The sequence below is a fragment of the Loxodonta africana genome, chromosome 1 (assembly GCF_030014295.1).
Source record: "Loxodonta africana isolate mLoxAfr1 chromosome 1, mLoxAfr1.hap2, whole genome shotgun sequence".
NCBI lineage: Eukaryota > Metazoa > Chordata > Mammalia > Proboscidea > Elephantidae > Loxodonta > Loxodonta africana.
In genome coordinates this window covers 162,448,785-162,474,122 of record NC_087342.1, presented here as the reverse complement: position 1 = coordinate 162,474,122, position 25,338 = coordinate 162,448,785, and the positions used below count along the sequence as shown (strand labels likewise).

Genomic DNA, 25,338 nt, shown 5'->3' with positions numbered 1-25,338 from the left:
GATAAGGATATGAAAATATGTGTTTTTTTCAAGGCAAGACTTTTAATATTTCCTATATTTGCAATATATTAGGAAATAAAGGTTCTTAATATACTTGAGGCAATTTAGTTGCTTACATTTAAACAAAGTGTAATTCTTAGAGTATATTTGTAACTTAGAATTGATCATGTTTTTAAAGGCTCCATTAATGGTGGAACTTTCAAGCCCTGGACCACTGACCTCAGCCTTGTTCCTGTTTCTTCACAGCATGAAGGAGACTGAAAGAGGACCACTTTCTCCTAAAGTTCTTTTTAATCAGCTTTGTCATAAGTGGGTGCATTTACTTTTTTAATGTAAATAATCATTAGTTACATAATACTAATGTAATTTTTACTCATCACTGTTCTGTAGTTTTCAGCATACAAACCATGCACCTATTTTTTTAGATTTTTTCCTAAGAATTTCATGATTTTTTTATTCTATTTATTGTAAATGGCACATTTAAAAAAATTTCAATTTCTAATTGTTTGTTGTTGGTATGTAGAAATACAATTGATTTTCGTGTATTGATCTTGTTTCTTGCTACCTTGTTTAACCTACTTGCTAGTTCTAGTAGATTTTTGAGGATTTCATATGTAAATAATAATGTCATTGATGAATAAAGACCCTTTTGTTATTTCTTCCTTTCCAATCTGTATCCTTTTATATTTTTCTTACCTTATATTACTGGTGAGGACTTCCAGTACAGTGTTGGAGTGGTGAAGTAGGCATCCTTGCCTTGTTCCTGATATTAGGGAGAGAGCATTCAGTCCTTCACCCTTAAGTATGATGATAGCTGTAGACCTTTTTAATAGATTCCTTCCTATCAGACTGAGGAAATTATCATTTATTACTAGTGTTCTGAAAGCTCAAATGCTTTTCTGCATCTGTTGAAAGAATTGTATGGTATTTCTTTTTTGGCCTGTTGATTCAGTGAATTGTGTTGATGGATATTGTTTATAGCTTTATTGAGGTATATTTCATATACAGTAAGTTACACATATTTAAAGTGTACAATCGGATAGGTTTCGATATATGTTTATATTCATGACACCGTGCCACATTCATTATATACTCTTCACCCTCAGGTTTCCTCTGGCCCTGTTGTACTCCATCCCCCTGGTCACCCTCCCCCTGGTTACCAGTTTCCTATTTTTCTGTCAGTTTATAGATTAGTTTTCATTTTCTAGAATTCTGTGTAAATGAAATCATACCATGTGTACTTTTTTTTTGTCTGACTTCTTTCACTTGGCATAATTACTCTGAAATTCATCTTTGTTGATTGACTTTTGAAGTTGAACCAGTCTCTTGAAGTTTCTATTATAATGGTAATTATCAGACCACCTGTGATGAGTGGTGTTTGGGGACAAATGCTTCAACTTTCTTCTGGCCTTTTTTAAAAAATAGCTTTGTAATTTTGAAATACTTTTAAGACTCACAAGAAGTTGCAAAAATAGTACAAAGAATTCCCATGTACCCTTTACTTAGCTTCTCCTGATGATAATATCTTACATAACCATTATATGCTGTCAAAACTATGAAATTGACATTAATACAATACCATCAATTTTGGTAGAGATAATATTCAGATTTCACCAGTTATTATCTGCAGTTTTTTAAAAAAGGTTCAGAGATGCTATAGGGTGACTGTTTTTTTCCCTTCCCATTCATACCTGTCTTCCTTCCTTTACTCCATCATTTTGCTAACTAGTATTGATGTGCTGAGTTGTCTTTGGATTTTGTCCACGAGGAAAGGTAATCAACTCAACAAAATGTATCCTGAACAGTGTTACTCAAAGACATTTAATCCTAATTTTATGATGTTCTGTGGTGTGTTGTTAGTACCTTAGAGAGTACTACCAAATTCTCAAAATAGAATGGAAGTATGGTATACTGTAAACCAAAAAAAACCCTATTTTCTGTCAAGAGGATTCTGACTATGGTGACCCCATGTGTGTCAGAGTAGAACTGTGCTCTGTAGTTCAATGACTAATTTTTTGGAAGTAGAGCACTAGGCCTTACTTCCAAGGTACCTCTGGGTGAACTTGAACCTCCAGCCTTTCAGTTAGCAGCTGAGCACATTTACCATTTGTTCTACCCAGAGACTCCACAGTATATAATAATGCTTCATAACTTTTTTTTTTTGAGCAAATTTGTAGAAAGGAAAAGGAGCTGTATTGAAACTGAAGAATTAGTATAATGAAATGATTTTTGGGACATTAATATAAAAGTATTAAAAAATCATACACTGGCCTTTTCAGTAACAGTTAAGCAGAAACAAGCCAATTTGAACCATATGCTACATAGAGATACTATTACTTTCGAGCAAACTAAAGTTAAGAGCTTTTTGTTTTAGTTTTCTTTTTTTTTAGGAAATCCAAATTGGTTTTCGACAATTATTTGCGGTTAACTTTTAAAGGAAATTGAGCATCTTCCTTCTCTTTTGAAATTTAATCTTTAAGTTCCCCAAAACCAAAACTCAACCCCTTGCCGTTGAGTCAGTTCCGACTCGTAACGACCCTATAGGTTATAGTAGAACTGCCCCATAGAGTTTCCAAGGATTTAAACTGCAGGCCTTTTGGTCTGCAATCGTAGGTCACCATAGCTTTTGACTACTATGCCACCAGGCTCCAAACACTAAGGTCCCACCAAGATGACATAATTTTTGCTGTCCGTCCTCCTATGTATTAATTATCTATTCCTGCATCGTATATTATCCCAAGTCTTAGTGGCTTAAAACAGCAATATATCTCACAGTTTTTGTGAGTCAGTAATTTGGGAACAGCTTTTCTGGGTAGTTCTGGCATAGAGTCTCTTATGAGGTGCAATCAAATGTTGGCCAGGGTTACAGTCATCTGAAGGCTTGATTGGAGTTGGAGGATCTGCTCCCAGAGTGAGTAGCTTATACAGCTTTTGGTTCTTCTCCCTCTGGGCCTCTCCAGAGCTGCTTGAGTGTCCTCATGACCTTGCAGCTGACCTTCCTAGGATGAGCCATTTAAGCACAAAAGAGCCAGGTAGCAGTGTATCCTTTTTGTGATCTAGTCTCGGAAGGCACATAGCCTTAACCAAAACCAAACCTATTGCTGTTGAGTTGTACAGTTTATGGTGACTGCATATGTGTCAGAGTAGAACTGTGCTCCATAGGCTGATTTTTCAGAAGTAGACTGCCAGACTTTCCTTCCAAAGTACTTCTGAGTGTACTTGAATCATCAACCTTTTGGTTAGCCACCAAGCACATTGACTGTTTACGCTACCCAGGAATTCTTTCCATATTTTATTTGTAAAAACCTATTCGCTAAGTCTAGTCCATATTCAGGGGGAGAAGAATAAGGAATGTTGAAGAAATTGTGTACGTATTTGAAAGCCATTGCATTCTACCACCCAGAACTGTTAACATGTTGCTGTGTATCCCTTCACATTTTTTATCCTTACACTGTATATAGAACTATTTTATTACCTGTGTTTCCACTTTACAATATGATGAGGGTTTCCTTCTCTGTCAAAAAATATAGAATTACTTATTTTTAAAGACTAGCATAGTATTTAATTTTATGAATATACAGTGATTTTAATTACTGCATTGACTGTTGATCTCAGGATTGGAATTTTTAAGATAAAGCATACAAAGAACAGATTGAAAATTCTGGCAACAGCATCTCAGTAGGCAGTTCACAAGAGAGGAAACCTGAATGGCCAAACAAAACATGAAAAGAAGGAAATAACAATTTAGAAAAATGAGATAACAAGGCATTCCATCAGTAAAAAATAAGTGCTAGTAAGGACAAAGAGAAGTGAGAATGTAGCTCTGTCATCTTGGATAAGTTACCTAACTTTCTGAGCCTTGCTTTTCCTCATTTTTAAAATAAGACTAATTAATAATAGAACTTCACAGGTTCTTCTGAAGATTAAGTGAAATATATATGATGAACACTTAGCACATTACTTGATGCATAGTAAGCAGTTGATAAATATAAGCTATAATTAAAATTATTGTTTAATTTTCAAAATTAATGATAAATAATGGGATATCTACAGACTTGCCTGATTATTTCCCTTAGGATTAAGTCTGCCGTATTTAATGCAAATACCACACACCTTCTACGTTTGTATGCCAGCTGTGCCCTCCCTCTGCAAGGTATTGTCATAAGTGTACTATGCTAATTTTTTTATAGCAACATGTAAAGTGGTGTAAATGTAAGCAACATTTATAGCGGTGCTTATAAAAATATTTTGGGGGATTTTATGGATTGAATTGTGTCCCCCAAAAATGTGCGTCAACGTGGTGAGGCCATGATTCCCAGTATTGTGTGGTTGTCTACTATTCTGTCATCTGATGTGATTTTCCTGTATGCTATAAATCCTACCTCTATGATGTTAATTAGACAGGATTAGAGGCAGTTATGTTAATGAGGCAGGAGTTAATCTACAAGATTAGGTTGTATCTTCAGTCAGTCTCTTTTGAGATGTAAAAGAGAGAAGCAAGCAGAGAGACAGGAGGACCTCATTACTACCAAGCAAGAAAAGCCAGGAGTGGCATGTGTCTTTGGACCTGGGGTCCCTGTGTGGAGAAGCTCCTAGGCCAGGGGAAGATTGCTTACAAGGATCTTCCCCCAGAGCTGACAGAGAAAGCCTTCCCCTGGAGCTGGCACCCTGAATGGAGACTTCTAGCCTCCTAAACTGTGAGAGAATAAACTTTTTGTTAAAGCCATCCTCTTGTAGTATTTCTGTTATAGCAGTCCTAGATAACTAAGATGGGGGTAGGGGTGGGGCGCAGTTGGCACACAAACGTAGAAGGTGCTTGTTATTGGCATAAAAAAATAGTAGCCTGTTAAGCTACAGTATAATCCATTGTATGAATATATCACCGTTTATCCATTGTTCTGAAAGGAGCCCTGGTGGTGCGAACAGTTAAAGGCTCGGCTACTAACTGAAATGTTTGTAGTTCAAACTCACCTAGTGGCACCACAAGAGAAAGACCTGGTGATCTTCTGTGAAGATTACAGCCAAGAAAATCTTATGGGGCAGTTCTTCACATGGGGTCACTCAAAGTTGAAAACTGCACACAACAGCAACATCCATTGTTCTGTTGATGGACACATTATTGAAGTGTTGCACGAACATACGAGAGTTTAGAAGTAGAATTGCTGGATCATAGGATACGAGCATTTTCAATTTGACTAGAAATTTTAAAGTTTTCCTCCGAAGTGGTTTTACTCATTTATACTCTCTTTGTCCTCACCAGCACTTATTTTTCATCAATAGAATGCCCTGTTATATCATTTTTCAAAATTACATTGCCTTCTTTTCATGGTTTATTTGGCCATTCAGGTTTCCTGTCTTGTGAATCACCTATGGATGTACTGTTGCCAGAATTTTCAGTCTGTTCTTTGTATGGCTTTTATGTTTTGTCTTAAAAATTCCAATCCTGAGATCATAAACACATTCAAGTATATTTTCTTCCAAAAAGCTTTTCAGTTTTGCTTTTCACTTTTAACTCTTTAATCTTTGTAGAATTGATTTTTGTACATGGTGTGAGGTAAGGATTTATTTATTCTGCATTTAAGGTAAAAATGTTCATTACAGCATTGGAATATATTGCAGAAAATACAAGTTTTCAAAGCTATTGAAATCAACTAAATATTTGCTATGTCAGTACCTCCATGAACAGCACTTGATCTTTTTATTAATTAATACACAAGAAATCTAATTGTCAAATTCTTGAAAGAAATACATTCACAGAGATATTATAGTCCTGTGTTTTAACATGATTAATCTCTTGCCTCTGTTTTGGTTATTTAATGTAGGAAGATATAGGTTTAAATACTGTTTGGTTTTTTTTTTTGCTAGCCTTGAGACCTTACAGTTACTTAAATAATCCCTCCAAGCCCTCATGTGTAAGGTAGAGATAATAGTACGTGGTCGCTTGAGGATTATGTGATTTAACATATGTAGAGTTCCTAGTATTATGCTTGGCATGTAGTAGTTGCTTAGTAAACATTAGCCACACTGTTCTCAGTGTATACTTAAGATCTCATCTTATTTGGAATAGTAATCACATTCTGTCTTTCTAAGTGGAAAAAGTTATAAATGGAATTTTTGAATATATGTTGTTTCAGAGTGATTTTAAGTAATAGTAACATGTTGATGTACCATGAAATAATTACTCTTTTTTTCTTCCCCGTTTTGTTTTTAAATCATAGGGCCCCTCGATTTAAAGGTTTCCAACAGCAGGATAGTCAGGAGCTTCTTCATTATCTGCTGGATGCAGTGAGGATAGAAGAAACAAAGGTCAAGTATCTTTATGTTTATGACACGCTTTCTTTAATGAGAGGGTACAGAACTATAGTATTAAATTTCTATTATAACTTTAAAGTATGGTTGAGAAGTAGATTTGATTTTTAAAAACTTCTTTTTTTAATTTTTATTGTGCTTTAAGTGAAAGTTCACAAATCAAGTCAGTCTCTCATATAAAACCTTATATACACCTTGCTATTTTTTTTTTTTATATACTCCTAGCTGCTCTGCCCCTAATGAGACAGCACATTCCTTCTTTCCACCGTGTGTTTCTGTGTCCATTCAGCAAGCTTCTGTCCCCCTTGGCCTTCACATCTCCCCTCCAGACGGGAGCAGCCCATATAGTCTTATGTGTCTGCTTGATCCAAGAAGCCCACTCCTCACCAGCGTCATTTTCTGTCTTGTAGTCCAGTCCAATCTCTGTCTGAAGAGTTGGCCTCGAGAATGGTTCCTGTCTTGGACTAACAGAAGGTCTGGGGACCATGATCTCTGGGGTCCTTCTGGTCTCAGTCAGACCATTAAGTCTGGTCTTTTTACTAGAATTTGGGGCCTGCATCCCATTGCTCTCCTGTTTCTTCAGGGATTCTCTGTCGTGTTTCCTGTCATGGCAGTCATTGGTTGTAGCTGGGCACTATCTAGTTCTTCTGGTCTCAGGCTGATGTAGTCTTTGATTTATGTGGCCCATTTTGACTCTTGGGCTCATACTTATCTTGTGTCTTTGGTGTTCTTCAATTCTCCTTTGTTCCAGGTAGGTTGAGACCAATCATTGCATCTTAGATGGCCGCTTGCTAGCATTTAAGACCCCAGATGCCACTCTCCAAAATGGGATATAGAATGTTTTCTTAATAGTTTTTATTACGCCAGTTGACCTCGATGTCCCCTGAAACCATGGTCTCCAAACCCCACCCCTGCTATGCTGGCCTTCGAAGCGTTTGGTTTGATCAGGAAATTTGTTTGCTTTTGGTTTAGTCCAGTTGTGCTGACCTCTCCTGTATTGTGTGTTGTCCATCCCTTCACCTAAATTAGTTCTTTTCTACTAATTAGTGAATCCTCCTCTCCCTTCCTCTTTCCCTCCCCCTTCTTATAACCATCAAAGAATATTTTCTTCTCTGTAAAAACTCTTATTTATCTTCCTTTCTTTTTCCTTTTCCAGTATAAGATTTTTTTTTCACCCTTTCATAATTTTATTATCCCTTTATTTATTAGTTAATACCCTTTGGCTGCAAATAACAGAAATCAATTCAAACTGGATTAAGTAAAGAAAAAGGAATCTAAGAATCCAAGTGTAGGGGGTATAGGTGAGTCTGAGGAAGGGATAAGAAGGTTGTCAGGAACCCAGAAAGTATTGTCTTTATTTCCCTAGTTTCTCTGGCTCTATAAATTTTCTTCATTCATCTCTCTGCAGACTGAGTAGTTTTTTTGCTTCTCTATTTCAATGGTAGCACATGACTACCATTGCTCCTTTGGCTGCAAATAAGAGAAATCAATTCATACTGGCTTAAGTTCGTATGCTGCAGTTACATCTATACAAAAACTAAGTTAGCTGTTTGTGAATTCCTATTCTAAATTCCCAGGAGAGAAACTTTATTATCCCATGTTGTATTAGGGTCCACTCAGGGTTCAGGGAACAATTTTCAGGAAGTAAGGAATGACTTGTGGACTGGATAGATTCCCATAACAGTATTTTCTAAAGTCCTATCCCTTAATTACTTGACTGTTGACTTTCATATTAAATTAAATTCAACTTTTTTGGGAACTCGTATGCAAATAGGATAAGATCTTCCAGAGAAAATGTAAGATACTAAAGATGTCAAATACACAGTACACATCCTCCATTTTCCCCTTTCTTCACTCATGGCTGACATTGCTAATCGTTTGTAAAAGTCCTGCTGAGTCTGGATTCAGCCTCAGAATTATTCTCAACATAGCACTGTCGGCATAATAGGTGAAAATCTGTTTTCCATTTAAGGTAAATACTCTTCTTAAATTCTCTATTGTTGTTGTTAGGTGCCATTGAGTCAGTTCCAACTCATAGTGACCCTGTGTACAACAGAACGAAACACTGCCCAGTCCTGCACCATCACAATTGTTATGCTTAAGCCTATTGTTGCAGCCACCGTATCAATCCATCTCGTTGAGGATCTTCCTCTTTTTCGCTGACCCTCTACTTTACCAAGCCTGATGTTTTTCTACAGGGACTGATCCCTCTTGACAACATGTACAAAGTATGTGAGATGTAGTCTCACCATCCTTGCTTCTAAGGAGCATCCAAGACAGATTTGTTCGTTCCTTTGGCAGTCCATGGTATATTCAATATTCTTCTCCAACACCACAAGTCTGAGGCATCAGTTCTTCTTTGGTCTTCTTTATCATCCAGCTTTCATGGCGATTGAACACACCATGACTTGGATCAGGCACACCTTAGTTTTCAAGGTGATGTCTTTGCTTTTCAACACTTTAAAAAGGTCTTTTGTAGCAGATTCGCCTAATGCAATGCATTGTTTGATTTCTTGACTGCTGCTTCCATGGGTGTTGATTGTGGATCCAAATAAAATGAAATTCTTGACAACTTCAGTCTTTTCCCCATTTATCATGGTGTTGCTTATTGATCCAGTTGTGAAGATATTGTATATTAAAATGTAGTAAAGCAGCCAAATGTAAAGGGAGTGCTTATATGCTTGGGGAAGGTTTTTTCCATTTAATCCTATTTTGTTTGAATTGCAGCACTGCAGTGTCTGTTTCCTCCTATAGTGGCCAGTTCCCAACGAAGAAATGGTTAAGGTTCTGATATTTTCTTATAAATTATTTAAAAAATAATGAGTTAATCACTCCCTCCTGCTACCAAAGAGTGTGTATTACAATCTCATTCTTTAACTGGCTGTTTATTGACTTTCATATTAAATTAATTAAGTTTGACTTTTGGAGGAGTCACTCCATTCCTGTGACCTCTCTAACTGTATATATTTTGATTATGGGCCTTACCACCTTCTATGTAGATTTATGTCTTTATCTGTCACCTCTCTTAGACTGTGATCTCCTTGAGGAATGGTTCTATGTAATATCTCTGTATCCCATGTGCCATTACATGGTAGATGCTCTGAATGTTTGTTGAAAGAGTTGTCTATGCTTAACCTATATGGACAAGTTCTTTCGAGAATTTGAATTGGGGAGAAAACAATGTAAATAGTCTTTTAAATACGTTATACTAGCTAGTTTCTTGGATATTTGCAATTATTTTTAATATGTTGTAGTTTGAATAAACTAATAGATTAACAGGGTAATGCTGCCTTAGAAGCGAGGATAGTGAGACTACATCTCACGTTTGGACGTGTTATCAGGGGAACAAGTCCCTAGAGAAGGACATCATGCTTGATTAAGTAGAAGGTCAGTGAAAAAGAGGAAGACCCTCAACAAGATGGATTGACACAGTGGCTGCAACAATGGGCTCAATCATAACAACGATCATGAGGGCGGCACAGAACTGGGCAATGTTTCGTTCTGTTGTACATAGGGTCACTATGAGTTGGAACTAACTCAACTGGACCTAACAACAACTGCATTATATTTTACTGGTATTTTGTTTAAAGAAATCAATTAAGAGATTTATAATTAGTTAAATTTTAGAGACATTAGTGTAATCCCCCTGAGTTAATATTTGATCACCTTTTCTTAGAGAAACTGAAATTGAGAGTGAAGATTCAAATTCAAGTCTTTCTGACTCCTGAACTAGTGGTCTTTCTAACTCTATACCATAAAAAAACCTGTTGCCATCAAGTCGATTTGAACTCATAGCAACCCTACAGGATAGAGAAGAACTGCCACATAGGGTTTCCGAGGAGCGGCTGGTGGATTCGAGCTGCTGACCTTTTGGTTAGCAGCTGAGCTCTTAAGCACTGCACCACCAGGGGTCCAACTCTATACCGTACTGCTTATTAAAGTTTAATTTTAATGCTTGGTCAGCAGTAATGAGTATAAATGTTACTTTTTTTTTTAATTTAATTTAACCATAAGTATTTTACTATTTGAAAAAGTATTAACTCTAATTCAGTAACTATGATATATATACACACACACACATATATATACACATATATATTTTTTCTTTTATCTTATTGTTGAGAATATACACAGCAAAACTTACACGAATTCCGCAATTTCTACATGTACAATTTAGTGACATTGATTACATTCTTTGAGTTGTATAACCGTTCTTACCCTCCTTTTCTGAGTTGTTCCTCCCTCATTAACATAAATTCACTGCCACCTTAAGTTAACTATGCTATGTTATTGTGGAGGATGGATACAAGGTGGCAAGGTGGCGAAAGAATGTATTGTCTTTGTTTCATGAATAGTAAATGCAGTATGATGCTCTTGTGTCTACAGATAGTTACAGTATGATTTTTTTCTTTTGGCTAGGATGATTTTTTTTCCTTATGATTTACATGAGTTTGTTTGCTATATGGTGGTCAGGTGTTATAACTGGAACTAAAGATTACCTCTCTGTTACCACCAATGACTGCCCTGACAGGGAACACAGCAGAGAGTCCCTGATGGAGCAGGAAAAAAGTGGGGTGCAGAACTCAAATTCTAGTAAAAAGACCAGACTTCATGGTCTGACTGAGACTGGAGGGACCCTGGAAGACATGGCCCCAGACTTTCTGTTAGCCTAGCACTGAAACTATTCCTGAAGCCAGCTCTTCAGATAAAGATTAGACTGGACTATAAGACATAAAATTATACTTGTGAAGAGAGTGCTTCTTAGCTCAAGTAGATACATGAAACTAAATGGGCAACTCCTCTTCAGAGGCAAGATGAGAAGGCAAAAAGGGACAGGAACTGGTTGAATGGACACGGGAGATCTGGGGTGGAAAGGAGGACTGTGCTGTCACATTATAGGGAGAGCAACTAGGGTCACATAACAATGTGTATAAATTTTTGTATGAGAAACAACCTTGAACTGCAAACTTTAACTTAAAGCACTATTAAAAAAAAAAATTATCTCTTTGCCTAGAAGAACTAAATGGTGTCCGGCTACCACCACAGACAGATCTGACAGGGGTCACAATAGAGGGTTCCAGACAGAGGAAAATGTAGGAATAAAATTTAAAATTCACAGAAAAAGGACCAGACTTACTAGTCTGACAGAGACTGGAGGAACCCCTAAGACTATAGTCACGGACACCTTGCTAACTCAGAACTGAAGCCACTCCTGAAGTCCACCTCTCAGCCAAAGATTACATAGGCCTATAAAACAAACAGTAACATACGTGAGGAATGTGCTTCTTAGTTCAATAAGTGTGCAAGACCAAATGGGTATCACCTGCCCAAAAAGCAAAGTTGATAAGACAGGAAGGGACAGGAAACCTAGATAAATGGACACAGGGAACCTGGATTGTAAAGGGAAAGGGGAGGAGTGCTGACACATTGCAGGGATTACAACCGATGTCACAAAACAATTTGTGTATAAATTTTTGTATGAGAAACTAATTTGCACTGTAAACTTTCACCCAAAACACAATAAAATAAAAACCCTCTGCATTGTTTTCCTCTGTTGATATTACAAATAAAACAATAAAATCTATTCCTATCTTTTTTGTTTTTTTTACTTTTTATCATTTGATGGCAATCTTTGTTGCAATTAAATTACTCTTTTTGTCATAATGGTGCATTTGGATGCATGGTACCTTAAAAACTCAGGCAGTGCAGCAGGAAACATTGGCTTTGATGGCTTTTATCTTCCTTCCTCTATTTGAGGTCTTTAGATGGTGTGACAAAATTAAAATGTCAAATCTATGGACCTATTCACTCTTGTAAGTAAGGACAGTCATGGCGGTCGGTTACAGTGAATACCCATTGAGCTGCATTGTCTGGCCTGGGAATGCCACAGCTGTTAGTCGTGCTGCTGTTATAGTGTGTCACTGCCATGTGTTTTTTGATTAAAGAAAGGCTACAGTGTAATGTCTGCCACCAGAATCTTTTAGTAATGATTAAAAATTACTGCCTGCCTTTTATTTTGTTTTATTAAAGCCCTTATGAATATAAACTTGAATACATTTTTTGCTGAATACGGTGCTAAAAGGGATCATTTGTACAGAAAATTAAAAATTTTTTTATGTGCAGAATAAGCAAAATCAAATTTATTATAAGAAGTTATTCTATAAGAAATCTTTTCAACTTACCAAACGTGTGCTTCTTCAATTTTTCTCTTCTGATTTCCTTTTAATTTCTCACTATCTTATGTTTTATTATCTTCTCAAAGATACATCATTTTAATACATTTAATACATTGTTATATCGAGGATAATATTAAAGGCACAGTGTCTCAGCTAACTTAAGATACACGTTATTTGCACTCTTGTTTTTGAAAGAAGATTAAAATAGAGAATTGAAATAGTTGAATCTTGGTACTGCTAATTGGTTAATGTGCTGCAGTTGTTAGCAACTCCTGACCAATGTCTTTTTGTTGTCTGTTTGTTTTAACCAAAATGGGTCACAGCATAACTCTTAACAATGAAGGGTTGTGTATGGAAATAAACCCATTTATTTTATCCAACTTGATGAATTACCTGTTGATTAACTCTTTAACAGTTTAGAGTCAAAGATAGAATTTTTGGTTTAGGATACAATAAAACAAACAAAGTCCAATAGTTTAAAAGTTAAGAATTGAAACATTTCCATTGTTTTCCACTCCTTTTTTAGAGTGTGATATCACAGCTTACATTTCAGAATATACTAACACATACGCACGCACACACACACACCACACCCACTGCCGTCGAGACAATTCTGACTCATAGCGACCCTTTAGGACAGAGCAGAACTGCCCCATAGAGTTTCCAAGGAGCGCCTGGCAGATTTGAACTACAGACCCTTTGGTTAGCAACCGTTGCACTTAACCACTACGCCACCAGGGTTTCCAAGAATATACTAAAGGCTCATTAAATCATATTGAAAGTAATGTCTACATTAGTAAAAAGTTCAAATTGTAGAATAAATTTAGAGACTTCAAAGTTGAGTTATAGGTCTTTTTAGTTACTAGAGAGGCTATTTATACTTATATTAAATATTTACTGGTGAACTCTGATAATTGTTGGAATTTTTCATTTAACTCCATTAAATATTTCTCCTATATGGAGTTTCCCCAATTCTCATTTGCTTATTTTAGTTCAATCAATTCTTTTTGCAAAGTGTAAAAGTCAACTTTAGGAAATATCAGTTATATAATTTCAAATTTATTGAATCTGAATTGGAGGTTAATTCAATATTTAATATTTTCTGGGAAAAATTTTATTGTTTTGATTTCCTTAGTCTGTGAGTATATTTCAAGACAGTATGTTACAGTATGAATTGCTGTATGTTTACTCTTAAACCCTGCTTTGTAAATATTTGTGTTTTGAATCTTGCATTAACTCTCAAAATACACTTGAAGAGTATAGTGAAGAGTTTTAGGAAATACAATGGGCTGATCGTAGGCCATTTAATAAAGAAACTTGGTTTCACAATTATTGGGGAGTTGATAACTTATTATCAAACTTATCATATATACAGAAGAACTACAACTTAAAGCGTAATAAAAAGAAAAGTCATTTACTGCTAACACTGTTCCCCATCTCTAGGTTAAAAAATAGAATATTATTAGTACCGGAGAAGCAACCTGTTCCCTTCTAAACATTTCTCTTCCATCATCATAGGTAACCACTATTTTGACTTTTACAGAAATAATTCCATTTTTTAAAAATAGTCTTGAGAGCTATCTATGGATGCTTAAGCAATACACTGTTCAGTTTTGCAAAGCTGGGTAACAAGCACAAACTTATGGCCATCATTGGATGAAGGCTGGCATAAAAAAATAAGCTGACAAAGTCTCTGGAACATAATCTGGCTTTGGCTACCCACAGAGTTTACAAGAGCTCTTTGGGCAAAAGTCAGCGAGCAAGATCATTAATGTGCTTTGGGCCAGGCTTGTCACAGTGCAGCTGGCAGAGCTGTAGGGGAAACCAGGTAGTAGTTCTCTGGCTCAAAAAACTCAGAGGTAGTGGGCTGTTGTAAATTTTTTCTCATTTAGCTCTTACATATTTCTTAAGTTTATTCCTAGGTATTTTATCTTTTTAGTTGCTATTATAAACAGTATTTTCCTTCATTCTACCTTCTAACTGGTTTTTATTTGTATGTATAAAGGTAGTGACTTTATTATTTTAATATACTCCTCAATGAATTCTCTTATTATTTTTAATAGTTTTTTTTTATTTCAGTTGGTTCCTTTGACTTTCCCAAGTGAACAATCATATATATCATCTGCAAGTAATTTTACCTCCTTTACAGTTTGTATACCTCTAAGATTTATTTTGCTATCCAAATGCATTGACTAGAGTTCTAATACGATGGTAAATAATAGTAGTGACCTAATAAATAGTGTTAATGATCTTAAATGATTTTTTTCTTTTTAGAACTATTAATATGCTAATTTCCTAATATTGCACAATCTCTACATTCCTGGAATAAAAGCCATGATGTGTTATTTTAATGTGCTGCTGTATTCTGTTTGCTCATATTTTATTTAGAATTTTTTTGTGATGTGTGTTGTACTCTTTGCCAGCTTGGAGTGCCAATATTATTCTTCATAAAAGTAATTTGGAAGTTTCCCTTTTTCTGTGCCTTGAAACATAGGTGGCAGCTTTTCTCTGTGAAATTGTTAGGGCTTGGAGCTTTAAGGAGTAGTATTTAACAATGTTCTTTTTTTTTCCACCATGAAAATTGGAAGGTTTTCTTTCTCTTCTAGGGTTAGTTTTGAGAGTTGTACTTTCCTAGAAAATTACCTATTTTTTCCCCAAAGTTTTCAAATTTAATTACATAAGAGGTGAGCCAAATGGTCGCTTATGATTATTTAAAATTTCTTTAATTTCATGGATGGTTTTCCTTATTTTTTAGGTGTGATGTGATACTTTCCTCCCTGTTTTGATTAAGATTAGTTAGTAGATTTATTTACCGTGCTTCCCCTGAGAAATTCCCTTATATCTACTTTTATCTTCATCAGTTTTTTTCTCCTAGTTTTCTTCAGTTTTGATGTTCTTTTTCTGAATTTTTAAGTTGACTTTTAATCCATTTGTTTTTATTCTTTTCAATTGATTTAAATCTTTAAGGTCATGAATTTTCTTCTTAACACTGGGAAGTATCTCAGATTCTGATATGTAGTGTTTTTATTATTCACTGGAAAGTTTGCAATTTGGTTAATAGTTCTTTTTTTACCTTATAATTTTTTAATAGATTTCCTAATATTGTACCATTTCTGCATTCCTAGAATAAAAGCTATGATGTGTTAATGTGCTGCTGTATTCTGTTTGCTCATATTTTATGTAGAATTTTTTCATAAGTGATATTGGTGTGTGTTATAATTTTTAACAACAGAATTATGTTTCATTTTCACATAAGAAAGTCTATTTCAAAAAGTGGTTTCACGTATTAAAGCCCGTGGTTAAGACTTTACTTGAAATAATATCTTTTGAATGATAATTAACAAAGTCTTCCTTAATTTCACTGTTACAATATGAATTAAAACCAAAAACCAAACCCATTGCCGTCGAGTCGATTCCGACTCATAGTGACCCTATAGGACAGAGTAGAACTGCCCCATAGGGTTTCCAAGAAGCACCTGGTGGATTTGAACTGCCAACCTTTTGGTTAGCAGTCATGACTCTTAACCACTACGCCACCAGGGTTTCCCAGTATAAATTAGAGAAGACCATTCACTGATTAGGGGTCCAATTAGTATAAAAGATGATTATTTATTAACTTAAATCTTTATTCTTGGAGTATGTAGTTATGTTATAGTCTGAAAGTTTTGTGTGAGGAAAGGACTTTTTTTTTTTTAATTCAGTCATTTTATTTTATAGACAAGGAACTGAGATCCACAGTGTACCTTGCTGTTCGAAAGTGTTTTTTTTTTTTAATTATGAAAATGAAATCTGAATTAACAGACTGTTACTAGACCAGATTCTGTTTAAATGAACACAGAGTATTACATTGAATACATTCTAGTGTAGATTATTTTATGAAATTCTTACCTTGTTTTACAGAGAATACAAGCCAGCATCCTAAAAGCATTTAACAATCCAACTACCAAAACTGCTGATGATGAAACGAGAAAAAAAGTCAGAGGTATGTTGACTCGCTGGTAAAGAAGAAACTATGAAACATTCTTTCTTGAGAGAAAAGAAAGCTGAGCGTTTATGTGGACTAATTAAATTAGTGGCCTTGAAAGGAGGGTTCACTTAACTCCAGGGGCTGCAGGGTACTCTACTGGGACATAGACAATGTTAGAATGAATCCACATGAGTTTTTATAAATAAAATTAATGTCAAATATACAGATCAACACTGATGCCTTTCCTAAAGGAGATTTGAAAGGCCCAGAGCCCAAATATGTTGAAAGTAGCAGTCTCACTTAGAAGTTCACTTTCATGGTACTGTATCATTTTGGAGCTAACATGAGCTTGGTTAAGTGGATTTATGATCTAGTCTTAACTAGAAAATACTTATATGCTTCAGATATTCCTGTAAAGAAATCGTTTATTGAGAGCACTAAAAAGTCAAGCACCATGTGTACAGTCAGCCTGCTCCTAGTGTTAGCTCTTCATCAGCCAAATTGAGATAAAAACAATGATTAACCAAAGTTGATCATTTATAATTATCAAGATTGAAGTGTGGCTTTACCCATGTTATTAATGACTTACCATACCCTAACTATATATTCTGTCTTGATGTATTAACTGATGGTAGTATGCAGTCATCATTTTTAGGAGACATTAAAAAATATTTTATTTATTATGGTCTCATTTTTTGGGTAGTTTTATAATGTACCTACTACATGTGTATAATTTATAAACAAATATACATTGTGATTGTGCGTTCCAAAACTTTGTGATAGTTAAGAGCTCAAGATTTTTAAAAATGTGCATTCTCAAGTATGCACTTGGTTCTTTTGTGTTGAAATAGTGCCATCTAGTGCATTTTTTTTTTTTTTTTTTTTAAAATAACATTCCAGTTTTTCTTTACTCTCTTTCCGGGTTTATAATCTACTTTCAATTCCTTGTACATTTTTTCTTAATGAAATGTCTTAATTTTCTATACTATTTCTAAATGAATATTAAATAATATATTAATAACTGAGTTATAATTGCCTATGTTAATTCCTTACACTGTTATATTTCCTTGTCTTTTGTTACTCTGTTGTTTCCATAGCCATGATCCTGGCATCTGTAGCCCTAAAAGCATAATCCACTTTCCCATTCCTCCGTCTACCTCTAGGTTAGATGCAGAGCAGGGCTTTTAACTGGTTCATTCCAGTTCAACAATTCTGCCGAGAATTTGCATTTCCACCCAGGTATGCTGAGTCAAAATCTACATTTTGACAAGCTCTCCCTAGGTGACTCTTATGTATTCACAAGAGTCACTGGGGGATCTTGTTAAAAGGTAGGTGTATACATAAGAATCACCTGAAATCTTGTTAAAGTATAAATGTATACATATGAATCACCTGGGATTTTGTTAAAATGTGAATTTTGATTCAGTATAACTGGGGTGGAAAGGCAAATTCTCAGCAGGGAGTCAAACCAAACAAACCAGTTTGAAGCCCTGATGCAAAGGCTTAAAAGGTTTAATGAGAGCAGTTGAGATTTGCTATGAATAATGATTGTTGCTGTATTTTACCTTATAATTTTAAGAACAGTTCCTTATTTTTTGGAGACTACTATAGTTGACAGTCATATTTTCTCTACAAAAGTGTAAAGGAAAAAGAAACAATATATAATAGGATATATTATTATACGTGGTATGGGACATCTGCCTTAATCATATTACTGTTGAATAAACAGAAGATAGCATGTTATATTGTTAAATTGATGATTGACATTTTTTTGCGTTAAAAAGTATTATTTTTACAGCATATGGAAAAGAAGGTGTGAAAATGAACTTTATAGATCGGATATTTATTGGTGAATTAACTAGCACGGTCATGTGTGAAGAATGTGCAAATGTAGGTACTTTGGAATTCACTTCAACATAGAATGGATTATACACATTGATTTTATTATGTTTTCTTTCACATATAATCATCAGCAGTCATTTATCTGTAGTTCTTGAGAGTCTTTTTAAAATATCATACCTTTCACCCATAGAAAGTAAATATGATTTATAATTTTTTTTTAAGTAAATGTGTTTATATGTGTTATTTTGTTTTTACTCTCTGCAAACGTGTAAGGTACACAGGGCTTCCAACCAGTTTGTTCCAGCTCAACCCCCTGCTGAGAATTTGAATTTTCACCCCAGATATACTGAATCAGGGTCTACATTTTAACACGATCCCCTGGTGATTTTTATGTATACATAAGAATTTGTTAAAATGTAGATTTCGATTCACTTTATCTGGGGTGAAAATGCAAATTCTCAGCAGGTCGAAACCCTGGTGGTGCATTTAGCCTATCTTAATATGATCAAATGTGTTAGCTACCTGTTTGGGTTAAATCGAGAGATAAATTTCTGTGAAGAGAGGAACTATGTTACATTGCAGTACGCTAAGATGTAATACCAATAGAAATAACATAATGTAGTAACATAACTTTGGATGATTCTATCTCATTCGATTTAAAGTTTTTGTTTATATGACTTGTTGAAGTTTTTTTTGTTGCTTTTGACTCATTTTTTAAATTAGTGGTAATTTTTGTTTTGAATGCCATCTGTATTTAACAACAACTTAAAGCACATTTAAATTGTTACAGGTTTTCAGTTTGCTTGGTAATGAGTATTTCTGAAAGGCTTGGAATGTGATAGGTTTAGACTTTTATTGGATCTTAATGATAAAGGAAAGTCTTTAGAACCATTAGTCAGTCTCAGATTAAGGACTACTTTTGTATTCTCTCTAGTCTTATAAAAGTAAGGTTATAAATACCTTCTGCCAGCCTGTTGCATTGAAGCACAAAATGGGTCAACATAACATTTAAATTTGTACAATATTCAAGATAGAAGTTGATTTCTCCCTCACAAGCTGGAGACTATCTTTTAAAACATAATTATCTTAAAGGAATCTACGAAAGTCAAGCCCTCTGCTTATTTTCGTAGCTTTTTCTTAGCATTTCATGTATTTTTTATGACATTGCACTAATTTCACCAAAATTATGTTTAGTATCTTTAATCAGTTTTACTAAGTGTAATTTATTTTGGAGTTACTTCAAATATTACAGATTAATCATATTGATGATACTGTAAAGTTAAACTGGGTTGCGTTCATTGAGGTTTTGAAATATCTTGTTTTTCTTAACAATATGTGCTGGTATGCCCATATTGAATCACTGTTAATTCTAGGAGAATTTTTTAACTTAAAAGTGTAAGTTGCCTGGAAAGTTTGATTTCTTTGAGAATTTACAAAACTATATCGTCTGTATTAGAATTCTAACTGTCAGTCTATTTTCTTTTAAGGTCTCCATGATGAAAGATCCTTTCATTGATATTTCACTTCCTATAATAGAAGAAAGGGTAAGAAGAAAAAACTAATAATAAGGCTTTTGTGAAGAACATTCATTCATTCATTTATTTAGACATTTGTTGAGTATTAGGAGATACCTGAGAGCCATTATTTTTTCATATATAATAATTGTACAGTGTGTTTGATGTTAGGGTTTGTCTATGTATGTCTACAGTAAAATATAATTCTTAAGAAAGTTATACTCTATATTTTATATTTTAAGAGTTAATGTTAAGGAAATTGTTTTTATATTTTAAGTGAATTAGAAATTTTAAAAAGTAGATGATATCCAGAGTTTATTTGCTAAAGAAGTTTTGTGTTATGTACGTGACATCTACGTAGGTTTCAAAACCTGTACTCTTGGGAAGAATGAGTAAATATAGAAGTTCACAGGAAACCGATCATGGTCAGTACAGTGGCACTGTTACTATAGAAAATACTCATCATCAACCCAAAGCCACCAAGAAGCACCCTTCACCTAAAGATAAGGTAATTTTTAAATTAACTTTTTGTTAAGGAAAATTTCAAACATACACAAAAGTAGAGAAAATTCTTTAGTAAACTGTCATGTCCTCGTTACTTAGCTTCATAATTACCAACTCACAGCTATCTGTATTCCACGTTTTCCCTCTCCCTCATCCTAGATTATTTTGAAACAAATCCCAAATATATACTTCAGTGTGTATCTCTAAAAGATACTCTTTTAAAAAACATAACCACAGTACTATTAGCACAGCTAAAAACATTAATAACTTCTTGATAGCATCAAGCATCAAATCATTATTTAAATTTCTGCAGTTGTCTCATAAAGATTTGTTTTTCAGTTTTGCTTTTTAAAGCTTATTTGAATTTAGGATCTAAAAATTGTCTGTAGATTGCAGTTGATTGCTGTGTTTGTTTAATCTCTTTTGATCTACAGATTTCCCACATTCCCATGTTCAGTAGTAATTTATGTTGTTATCGCATGCCCAGGGGCTATTATGATCCTCTAACCCCTGTATTTCCTCTCTAAGGCAGTTTGATCTAGAGGCCTAATTAGGTCCAGGTCTAATTATTTGTTTAAGTAGTGCTGTATACTTCTCCCACCGAAGTAATATTTGATATCTTTCCTTGATGTCACCAGTCATTGATGACCATTGTCTAATCTGTTATTTCACTAGGAACATACTTGGCTGTTGAATTACCCCATATAAATCTAAATAAATCCAACTGAATTTGTACCTCATTAAAAAAATACATTTCTATATGATATGATCTGTACTAACATGACAAATTGACATACAACTTTTAGAAGACTCATCAAGTGGCAAGACCACAGAAAGGGCAAACTGTTTCCTTTAAATAAAAACAATTTTATCTTTGCTTCATTAGCTAATAGGGCACTTAAATATGATTTCACCATATGCTTTATTCTATTGACATAAAATAAAAATACTGATATGATAGTAAATTTTTTAATTTTTCACCTCTTTGCTAAATCATACTACAGTTATCTCATTAAAACCTTACAAAGTTTAATATGAAGAAAGGGGGAAAAAAAAAAACCCCAAGTAGAAAGAAACCCAAATAGTAACGTAAATGCTTATGAAAGGAGTTAAATGCCAGTACAAGGCAGAAGGTCTGATCTTACTCAGAGCGTTGAAAAAAGTAAAAAAAATAGTGAAAGGAAACAGTGAATGGAAATTTTTTACTGGAAAATGACATGGGGCAAGAAAGCATTACCAAAATTGTCAGAGAGATAAGATCAAACCAAACCCATTGCCATGGAGTTGATTCCAACTCATAGCAACCCTGTAGGACAGAGTAGAATTTGCCCCATACAGTTTCCAAGGAGCAGCTGGTGGATTTGAACTGCCTACCTTTTGGCTAGCAGCTGAGTTCTTAACCACTACGCCACCAGGGCAGCCTACTCATTTCTCTACCCCTACCGCCACACCATACTCTACATTGCAATCACAGCAAGATTTCTAAAACACAAAACTGGTCATCTTGTTACCCATTGCCTTCAGAATCAGTGGCTTGCATGGCTCTTCATACGTCTGATCCATTTTTGTCTGTTTTCCTCTCCTTCCACATTTGTACTCTGCTTTCTAGGTAGACTTCCAAAATTTCTCATTCTTTCTCTTAACTGTGGGCTTTTGAACTTGCTTTTCCCTCCTTCATGAACAGTCCAATTCTCCAGCACCCTCTGCTCAATTTCTACTGGTTCCCTTGAGCCACTCAACTCTGGATTATTTATTTTCCTCTGGGCTTTTATAGCACCTGTATTTCTCCTATCATAATAATTGTACTCTACATTTGAGTTCTTACTGTGTGCTGATCACTGTTCTAAGTTCTTTACATTAATTACATGGAGTCAAGAGATAGATTAAGTAACATGGCTAAGATCATATAGATAGTAGGTGGAAGGAAGAAACAGGCATTCAAGCAAGGTCCGTGTTCTTAACCATTGTGTGACTGCTTCCCATGGTGCTTATCTTCTATCATACTTGCTTCTATTGTGATAGGTTATAAGCTCTGAGACTAGGAACTCAGTTTACGTCTTCCTTACTACTGTGTCTCAGGTACCTCATCCAGTGCTTTACGTGTATGGTGCTTAGGAAGACCGATATGGTCATTCCTATGATTGCTACCAATAATAATAGCTAAAGCTGTGTTGCTTACTATGGGCCAGATGCTCTTCTGGGCTTTTGTGTGTCTTATCTCATTTAATTCCCAAGATACCCCATGTGGCTGGTGCTCCTGTTTTATAGATGAAGAAACTGGGATAATGAGACGAGAAGTAATTTCCTCAGTGATACCTAGCTAAGAAGCTTCAGAGTCTGAATTTAAACCCTGGCAGTGTAGTTCCAGAATCATGGTCTTAACCTCTGCCCTTCTATCACCTCTCTGATTGTAAAGCATGTTCATATAGTTTCAAATATCTTTTCAGAATAAACTTAATAATCTTGTCTTGATTTACAGTATTAGAAACTTAGAGAATATTTTCAGTAAATAAATCTGTGATAAACCCACCAAGCACAAAATGAGAATGAAAATGGGTATTTTTATGTTTCATTGGGAGTCAGAGGGTAAAGGGGATAGATTAAATAGTCCAGCTCAAAAGTTCCTATTCACTGGCTGATGTATCAGCATCACCGAGGAACTGTTTATTAAAACGTTGTCAAACCCCACCCCAGACCTCCTGAATCAGCATTTCTAAATGGTGGTGCCTTGGGTCTGTATTTTCAAAAAGAACAACAAACCCTCTCAGGTGATTCTGATGATCACCTGGATTTGGAAACCACTGAATTAGAAGTTAGATGAACTGGATTCCAGACACAGCTATTTTCATTGTTTATCTGTTGGCTAGTTGATCTTGGGCAAGTCACTTAAAATCTGTATGGGTCTGTATTTTCCCACTCGACCATTAATATTTCATACATAATAGGAGTTTGTAGAAAAAAAAGTTACTATGTAAATTCAGCATAGTAGAATTTGTAGGATGTTACCATAAACTTCATTTATTTGTCTAGTGCCCTCTAGTAGGCTAAATGTATATGATGAAAATGAATGTCTTGTTTTCATTCAGGGAGTTCAGAATACTTGATAAACACAGGAGCCTAATGTTATTATCCTGATTTTGAAGATAAAAAAATTGAGGCACAGATACTTTTTTATAATTCATTCCTCTTCCCCACCCCCCAAATAACTGAAAGTGAATACCCAGTCTAGATGTAATTCATGGTGCCTTGCCTTTGTTTTGTCCTGACCCTTAAGATAAGCCATAGGAAAAGAAAAAGACTCAAAAAAGATTTCACCCTTGCGGAACCTTTGAAATATTTCAAGTAGCTTAAAATTTTTGGTTAAATCAGTTAACAATTATTACCAAATTTAGGTTGTTTTATCTGTGTGTCCTTGTATCTTTCTATCACAAGAAACAGGTTGACACTCCTTAGTCTGGTCAGAAAGCAGCAGTTAATAGACAAATTAAAGACTTGATAGAAATAAAATGTTTTCTTCCAGATCTCTAGCAATCATGTGTCATAATGCAGCTCATAATTTACTTTTGTTACTCTTTAACTTGTTGTAAAAATAGATAGTACATTTTCAGTGTTCAAAAATCAACAAATATAGACAGGTTTACAGTTGAATAGGCTCCCTCATAGCCAGGTTTCACAAAGCCCTGTTTCCTTCCCTGCAAGTAAGTAACCACTGTTGTTAGTTTCTTGTGTAGAGGTTTACTTTTAAATTAGAATTATTGATCATATAGTCTATGTAGATGTAGGAGATGGATTTCAGGGGTACTGGAGATAGTATTTAATAATAGTGAGAAGTCTAAATGAGACTTATTTGAATTTATTTTCAGTAAGGTCACAAGATTCTTTTCTCTAAAAACACTGTCAACTTACAGAACCAAGTACTTCATGACAGAAAACATATAAGAAAATTGTCATCTGGAGAAGAGAAAAATGTTGTCATGTATCCAAAAAATGAAAACCTTGGAATGAATGGGGATTCTTCAGTGTCTTTAGCAAGCATCACGAATACTGAGTCAACTCTGAATGAAAGCCCTACTGATGGCAGTGAAAAAGAAGCCAGCCATTCTGAAAGCAGTGTTGATGCTGACAGTGAGGCCTCAGAATCTGAAGGGGCTTCAAAGCAGACTGTGTTGTTTAGACCTGGTAACGTGTCCTGTGTGCACAGAGATGGACCCACTCACCACCTATCAGCCAGTGAATTGCCATACACCAAGGAGACTGACAGTGGTCATGAGGGAATGGCTGATGCTATTTCTGAACTTCGTTTGAGCAACACTGTATCTGGAGATAGAGATCTTGACAAAGAAAATCAGCCACTAAATATCCCACATAATTTGTGTTTTTCAGAGAAGCATATGATATCTCACAGCCCCCAAAATGCTTTTCAGACCCTCTCTCAGAGCTATGTAACTACTTCTAAAGAATGTTCGATTCAGTCCTGTCTCTACCAGTTTACATCTATGGAATTACTAATGGGGAATAACAAACTTCTATGTGAGAATTGTACTGAAAAGAAACAAAAATACCAAAAGGAAACCAGTTCTGCAGGTAAATATTTAGCTTATTATTACTATTTTATTATTAATAGATTATCTGAAAGTAACTAAAGGGTTACAGATCCCAAAATAAGGGAATCTCAGAACCTTATCTCTAGGCCGAGACTCCTGGGATTGGGGATTGTTTTATGCATAGTGTGTCTCAGCACTACAGTAGGTTTTTGTTGAAATAAATTGAAGAGTAGGAAGTATCCTTTTCTGCCTTGAAGATGTAAATCCATGTAATCTTACTTCAGAGGACTAGCTGTCTGAAATCTATCCAGAAGTAATAACCCTAAAATTTATCATTGTATCACTGGTGAGATTAATGTGCTCCATAAATCCCATCAGTCGATTGTAAATTCATAACATAAAGTTTAAATTTGAACATTTCAAATAATTGTATGATATGAAACTAACAGTATAATAGCTATGTTTAGATGAACAGAGAAAAG

The 25,338-nt window shown here is 34.9% G+C and overlaps 1 protein-coding gene across 12 annotated transcripts in view; it reads left to right on the top strand.

Annotated features, from left to right (window-relative positions):
- USP45 (ubiquitin specific peptidase 45) overlaps positions 1-25,338 on the top strand; it is a 73,971-nt gene that overhangs the window by 36,879 nt on the left and 11,754 nt on the right. For 3 of the 12 annotated variants that reach the window (XM_003404327.4, XM_064289189.1, XM_023543510.2), the window contains 7 exons: positions 179-309; positions 6,219-6,306; positions 16,386-16,467; positions 18,251-18,342; positions 19,782-19,838; positions 20,170-20,316; positions 24,221-24,896. In XM_003404327.4, the coding sequence (XP_003404375.1) occupies positions 179-309; positions 6,219-6,306; positions 16,386-16,467; positions 18,251-18,342; positions 19,782-19,838; positions 20,170-20,316; positions 24,221-24,896 (1,273 nt within the window). The other 9 variants (XM_023543539.2, XM_023543549.2, XR_002784736.2 and 6 more) reach the window with 9 other exon arrangements.